Source organism: Taurulus bubalis (assembly GCF_910589615.1).
Source record: "Taurulus bubalis genome assembly, chromosome: 7".
NCBI lineage: Eukaryota > Metazoa > Chordata > Actinopteri > Perciformes > Cottidae > Taurulus > Taurulus bubalis.
The window spans coordinates 9,365,681-9,373,089 of NC_136595.1; the positions used below are offsets into that span (position 1 = coordinate 9,365,681).

Below are 7,409 nucleotides of genomic sequence, written 5' to 3' on the forward strand. Positions count from 1 at the left end.
TTTCCAGGCGAGCCACGCTGTGGAAATGCGTCATTAGTCCGTTTTTGGCAGATCTTCCTGTTACAGCCCCAACAAGATATGAGAGGGCAGCGAAACCCTGTACACCATTTTTTTGTGAGTAAATATAACTCACTTTTGAAAGTGGATATGGAAAATTGTGGAGATGTCTCACAGTAGAAAATATGCCCTGCCCCTTAGTTGACGTGTATAACCCACATTAATTAATTAAAATAACAGAACAATTATTATTACACACTTGAATGCGGCGACATTTTACATGAATGAAAGATGACAATATAAAAGGCCCTTTTGTTATTGTTAAAAAGGACTTTTCCAAGTGTCTGAACTCAATGAACACTGTCAACAACCGCCTTCACCAAGTCAAAGTTCAAACTTAGCCAGTTTGATCACCGCTGCCCTCTGCCACCATCAGGAAAAGCAGCAACGCCTGCCTCCCCTTCCTTCAATTCTCTCTTTGTTTGTTTTTTGGATTGCACTTCATCCTGTGTTCCTTTAGTGTGTGTGTGTGTGTGTCTAATGTGTGTGTCTAGTGTGTGGCACTCTCTCTTTCTCTCTCAGTCACAGACAATCAGACATCCCAGCAGAGCATGCTACACCAGAGGAGCTTCAGAAAGGCCAGCGCCCATTGCACCACAGGGTGAGCCACCGCTCTCATCGACAGCTTTTTTCTTAAAGATAAACCTGCGGTTCAGTTTTTTATTCTTAACCTTGTCCTGAAAATGTTTCCAAGACATACGGGCAGAGATTCTGTGGCAAAAGTAGACGTTTTGAGCAAAGTATCCACTTGACATTTTTTAACCTGCAAGCGGTCCTTTAAGAACTGTAACACTCTTTTTGGCCCTTTTGTGTTTAGCATGAACGGAAAAGGGACGTTAATTTAATCCCTCCAAAAACTGAAATGTAAAAAACAAGTAGCATGTTAATTATTGAGCTTGAGAGGTGCTGGTAGGTTTTCTCCCCCCCCCCGCCCGGCTTCCAGGTTTTATGCTCAGATAACTGCCTCCCGGCTCCTGCTTCATTTTCAACCGACAGATACGAGAGTGGCATCAATCATCTTATCGAGCTCTCGACACGAAAGCGGATTAGCATATGTCCCATAATGTCAAACTACTATTTAAACGTCTTTTGTCCGGAACAGATCCCATTTGTGGTTTCCGACAGCACGGTGCCCTCAGATGTCGTAATTCAATGCTCAGCTGTGTTCTGGCCTGTGTTCTAGCTGCAGGAGCCAGCTAGCTGCCACGAGAGTGTGTGGCTTCACCCATGTGTAAGGTCAACGACTTAGAGATTAGGAGATAGAATGGCACTTCAACATAAATTAAATTACACCACAAGAGGATCACGTAGGAATGTGTACATCTGTATGCCGTACGGGGAAGCAGGAGAGTGAGAGATATGTCAGTGAACTATGGTTATTAACACACACCTGAGAGATCTAATCAGCACAAGTGAAAACACCTGTGCTGATTAGACAGTGGTACTTAATCTTTAGGCCGGTTGTGTCCTATCTTATTTCCGTCCTTCGAAGATGGCTTTGTTGTGCTTTTCTGGTCATTTGTCTTTTTGGTTTGAGATTGTGGCTTTGTCTTCTGGTGTCTTCTAATGTAAATTAAAGTTTGTCTTGTCTTGGGGTGGAACCCAGAAAGCAGAAAGTGGAGCGATATAGGGAGTTAAGTGGTGGTCCTTAAACGTGATGGCGCTCTTTTCCTGAATAACTGACAGTATTTTCTTACATCAAAGCTGCACTGATTCATATTTCTATGGGGCCACTTGACAAAAACTCTGCGGTTCCCTTCAGCTCCTCCAAGCATTTTAGCGTATTCCAGGTCATAGTTTTTACAACTTGTTTTTACTTCCATCGCTCAACTTTGTTTCCAGCGGCCGGCAGCTGTTTTCAGTATAAATGCTCACTGTCCACTACATGCCAAACAGCAGACGCATTGAGCGACATGCTGGTGAACACAGTGGACCATTCAGCAGCTAAACTCCCTCAGGAGATGGTTGAGGCCAGAAATAGAGCTAAAATTACATTCAACAAGCTATCAGTCAATATGAACTGTCATCTATCCAGGCTTGATTATTATAGGCGCTTCAATGAGAAAAAGTTCTCTATTGCAGCTTTAAAGTGCTTTATCATGTGTTTTCTTTTAGTTATTTCGTCCTTAAATTTCCCTATATTGTTGGTTTTTACCCCACAAGTTTCATCCCTTCCCTTTCACCCTTTTCCCTCCACCAGTAGATCCCACAGACCATCATCATAACACACGGATCGTTGCAGTGAGCAGGGAGGGGCCGTGTTGTCGTTGCTGTCCCTCAGTCGGCAGTATGGGAGGCATGCTGAGGGCTGCTTCGTCCCCGGTAGGCAGAATATAGCGTGTTGGCTGAGTTTAGAGGGCATTGGGATTAAGCCACAAAATGAAAACCTGCAGCCGGGAAACTTTTTGACTTCAGCAGCGTTTGAAGGTAAGCTCAGACAGTTTTGACAAAATGAAGAAAGGCGGGAAAAACCTTTTTAGAGGAGCTAAGTCCTTCAATGGCATTTTGGTGTTCGAGAAGGTGTTTGACCACATTGCCCAAAAGTTTGGGCAGTTCAGGATTATTTAGTATGAGTAGATAACACAAGTTCCATAAATTCTGGCTGCCTTTGTCGATCACTGAGTTTAAAACAACATCAATGCAATGTGTCTTATATTGGTTGTCATTTCTGACATCCAGGCTTTGCCCGCATTATGGTGGTTTAAATGCTGGTTGTCACAATGTTTCCGCACAGACCAAACTCTCAGCCAGGTCCAGCTATGAGACTATTTGCTAAAGATATAGAAGAGTATTGTCTACCTGAGCAGAGAATGAAGTCACTCTCTCTGTGTGTGTTGTAACCCGAGCTTCTCTTTGCTTTGGGAGACGCACACACGTGCATGTCAGTGTATGCGAGTCACTCCTTTTAAAACTGTTGCCCTGCCAGCGTTTCAAGAGACTAAGAGTGATGAGCAGGGAGTTATGGCACACAGCAGTTTGAAGCGTTCGGATGAGGGCGATGTTCCAGATTTTCCCACCATGTTTATCTCAATGTGTGTTAAGAGGCCGCTTTATCCATGTGTCACAACAACTTTTGGAGACAAACATGTGATTTTGTTGTTGTTGTTTTGTTTGAAAGAACGAGCAAGAATTTACTCAGCCGTTGTACGTGTGAGTGAATCCCGTTGAGAAACACAATGGCATTGGCGCCGCTTACACTGATTTTGGGCGTGTAGTCCTTCTAAATTACATATTTTCACAGTCTTATACTTCCACAGTTGTATGACAAAATGAAACTTTCTTGACGTGCAAAGTTATCTTTTAAATCGACAAACGGCATATGTGTTACTCATGTCACAATTCAAATGGGATACAAATTTATTTGTGGCAATTTTGTTTTCCAAAAAATGAGTTCCCATACTGGTCCACTGGAAGAGGCGGGACTTTGTCTCTCTATAGAGAGCCCTTGAGACTGGAAGTATAGAACAAAACATGTGAAGGCTTTCACTAATCATTGAGTGTTATATCAGTGACATTTACTTGAAAAAAAATGTTTTGGTAGAAAATGGCTCATTACGTCATCTACTGTTTTAAATCAGCACTTTTTGAGTCGACCGTTTGGGACTAATCTACGTCATAAATAAAAACAATGTTACAAACAAAAACAGAAAGAAAATATCAAGATGTGTCAATCCAGAAATAGCTGTTTAGGCCTCAAAATAGTTTCTCCAAATTTTAATTCAGTTAGCAAGCAAGCTACTGTAAACTGTAGCGGATAATTTAATTACATGTACTAAAATTACTTCCCAGCAGTCTGGATCATTCCATTAAAGGTATCTCAGTGTGGAGAGACACAAAGTCTGCTCTGAACCATTAACAGCAGCTGTCTCTACCTCTCTGCCATTAGCACTCATTCTAACATATATCAAAATATGTATCGGACAAGCAAACTCTAATCTACAGCGTATTATACTGTCTTCCCAACTCTCTGCCTGTGTTCCACCTGTTTCAGTCTCATTAATTTTTATGCTATTCTCAAACAAAGTTTGGCAATTAATCATTGAGGTTTTGCTTCACAAAAAGATACCTGTGTTATGTGTCAATACTACATAATATCATAGTGGTCCCTTCCACCATCCCAGATGGACAGACGTTACCCCTTAATTAGGCTAATTTAATAAATTATTATTACTCCTGTAATGTACTTTCTGTTATTTCAAGTATTTATGATAACTCATATTCAGGATCAAACCGACCATGTTGTGTGCTGATGGGTTGTCTCTTGGCAATAACAAGCCCACGAGAGGATGGGTGGTTACACACGGCAGTTTCCTTATACAGTGTTTTGCCTGGAGCTTCTGATACCCACCAGCTTTTCTATGACAAATGTGTTTATAGTAACTGATTAAACAGACATTTCTTCAGAAATATGTGTCATAATTGCAATCAACCAAGTTTTGGCTTTCGAACAGCAGTTGCCAGCATTGGCTGGTAAAAGAATCTTGCATTTAAGTGGACAAATTTGGCTGAGGGCTCAAATAAGGGGGAGAATCCAGCAATTACCACTGCCTCGTTGTAAATATGCATGGTTGTTGTTTTTTGTTGACTTAAAAAAATTAAAATGTAATTTGTTTTAAAACAATAATCAGAGTATTGCGGGATCACATATCACACAAAAATCCATCTTGTCAGGCTTCAAGTAGCGCGTTTGTGTCCGGCAAGCCAGAGCACGGATCAATCAGCGTCCTGTGAGGAGCTCCTGGCAGCTCCTGGTGTGTGTGTGTGTGTGTGTGTGTGTGTGTGTGTGTGTGTGTGTGTGTGTGTGTGTGTGTGTGTGTGAGACAACACGGCGAGGTGACTGTTGGTTCTCAACAAAAATGGCGGTTCCCAAACGGGTTTGCTTGGATGCTGCAATAGCATCAGTTCTATCAGACTTGGGGAGTATTTCTTCATTGACAGAAGAACAAAGAACGGCCACTGGAGGCTTTTCTCAATGAAACAGATGTTTTTGCTCTTCCCCCGACTGGTTCATCCAATCACCTGCTATGTGTTTTTGAAAGCGCTGATCTTTTTAAAAGAGTTTAATGACGGCTTCTGAGATGGTTCTGTGTAACAAACCATCTGGCAGGTCAGGTCAAGAATACCAAGCCCAAATGCAAAAAATATAGCTGTGCCTTTTTTTTCCTTCACCTCTTTGCTCCACTTATCTTCCCGTTCAAAAACAAACACACTCTCTCACACAGTCTCTTTCTCTTGAAAAAATCAAAGCTGTTCCACTTGGCTCTCCCCCCAGAGGCCTGGAGACCTTTCATTATGTTAATGATAAATTGGTATATGGACTCGTACTCAAAGTGCTTTTACACCACACGTCCTCATTCACTCCAATGCAATTTGCGGTTAAGTGTCTTGCCGAGGGACACGTCGACATGGACTAGAGGAGAAAGGGATCGAACCACCGATCTTCTGATGGAGCCACAGTTGCCTGTCGTGTCGAGTGGATATGAGCATTTTATCAGGGTTCAGTTTCTGTATTTGCAGAATCTTTGCTGTAGATGTCTTTGTTTTGGCTTTCTCAGTAAATGTTTTCCTTTGCAGCATGTTTCTATTAGTTTTGGATTTTCATGGGCATTGTTTCTAAAGCACATTCCTCATGAAAAGGTGTTGGTCCGTTGTCGCACGTTTGCCCTTGTCGACGTAGATATCTACCAGTGTTGACAGCGACAGCAGCAATATCCAGTCCATTTTATCCTACATGTGTATCTCCAGGATTGATCTATTATTTTACAGCAGCCACGTTTTGTAATCTGCATTCAAGCTCTTTGTTTCTCCACAACAGCTGTGTCTGTTCTGCAATCAGCCAGGTGGTGAAAGACAACTGAAACGCATGCCATCCAGATAACCTTCCAGAAACAGAACCATGACATCACAGCTGTGTGTGTGTGTGTGTGTGTGTGTGTGTGTGTGTGTGTGTGTGTGTGTGTGTGTGTGTGTGTGAACGCAGAAGGAACCTGTAGCGTCTGTACGAGACGTACCGGGCATTCCACTAACTCCATAAGCATCATTATCGGAGTAAAGGAAGTGTTATTAAGAGCGAGAAAGCCCGCTAAGAGTGGGAGAAGGAGGGAGGGAGGGATTGTGGAAAGGTCGAACAAACGCACTAACCAAGTATTTTTATTTTTTTAAACCTAACCCCGACCGTTTCTCAACGTCAATCACGTCCGTTTGACTACAAAAGCACAAACCTTCTACGTCAAAACACTGCGCAAAACTCGGCTGCCCTGCTTCTTCTGCCCTACATAATATAAAAAAATACAAAATATGACTACAAGGAATGATATGTTGAGATCTCTGTCTGTGTGTGTGTGCGTGTGTGTGTGTGTGTGTGTGTGTGTGTGTAACCCTGTCACAGAGTGGCAGCACCTGTGCCGTCACCACGCCACCTGACGATCTCGCCTTCCAGAAAAGCCTCGGGGTTCATGTGTCAGAGAGTTGGGGACTGTATGTGCGTTAGTGTATGTGTGGCGTAGGATGAATGACCACATCAGAGAGCATTCCTCTCGTGGTTTTCACAGCTCAAGACATGCTGCCCATGACCTTTTTAACACTTGTAAGAAAAGTGAATAAATAGCTCTTTGCACGTGGTCTGCATGACAGCACGCCTGTCAAAGTGAAATAATCACTTTTCCTTCTCCTTCCTTTTTACATTCATGCTCAACTTACATCACCTGTTTATGCTGTTTGAATCCATATATGGCACAGCTTTTGGAACAATAGGGAGCTACTAGACATTGAAAACACCACCCTCATATATAAACATACAGACAAAGCTATTGCTTCAGATACCTCACATCCAATAAAAGGTCAAAGGCAGTGCGTCTCAAACTGCTGCGACCACAGAAGCGCGGTGCCAGGCTTTTGAATGTGGAAAACACTATCTTTGGCCACAAGAATACATAAGCGGATGTGTGGGCAACTGTGAGCGAGCAGCTGTCTCCATGAATATCCTGATGACGCACAGCAACGTTATTATACCAATACCAGTTCATTTCTAGAACTCCAGTATTACATATACAGTAGTTTGATCGCTTTATCCCTGAGAATTACATCCATATTGGACGAATCTGCACGTTGCTTTTTATGCCTTTTATGCTACAAAAGGGAAAGTGCAGTTGTGGAGGTCAAGATGTGGGATGGACTTGACAGGACTTTGGTGGGGACACACAAGCAGTTATAGTTTTTTTATTTAAAATTGTAACCACAATCTTTCTCAAACATTTAGTGTGTTAGTTGCCTAAACTAAACCATACTTTACTTGCTATAACCCCAATCTTTCCCAAACCTTGAAGGAATAGTTTGAACCTTTGGGAAATATG

At 42.4% G+C, this 7,409-nt stretch overlaps 1 protein-coding gene across 1 annotated transcript in view; it reads left to right on the forward strand.

Annotated features, from left to right (window-relative positions):
* The first annotated feature begins 565 nt into the window (after positions 1-565).
* Positions 566-7,409, forward strand: part of LOC306739328 (calcium-activated potassium channel subunit beta-2-like) — a 14,940-nt gene continuing 8,096 nt past the window's right edge. The window contains exon 1 of the mRNA XM_079221321.1: positions 566-658. Within this exon, the coding sequence (XP_079077447.1) occupies positions 609-658 (50 nt within the window). The 5' untranslated portion in view covers positions 566-608. The remainder of the gene's footprint in view (positions 659-7,409) is intronic.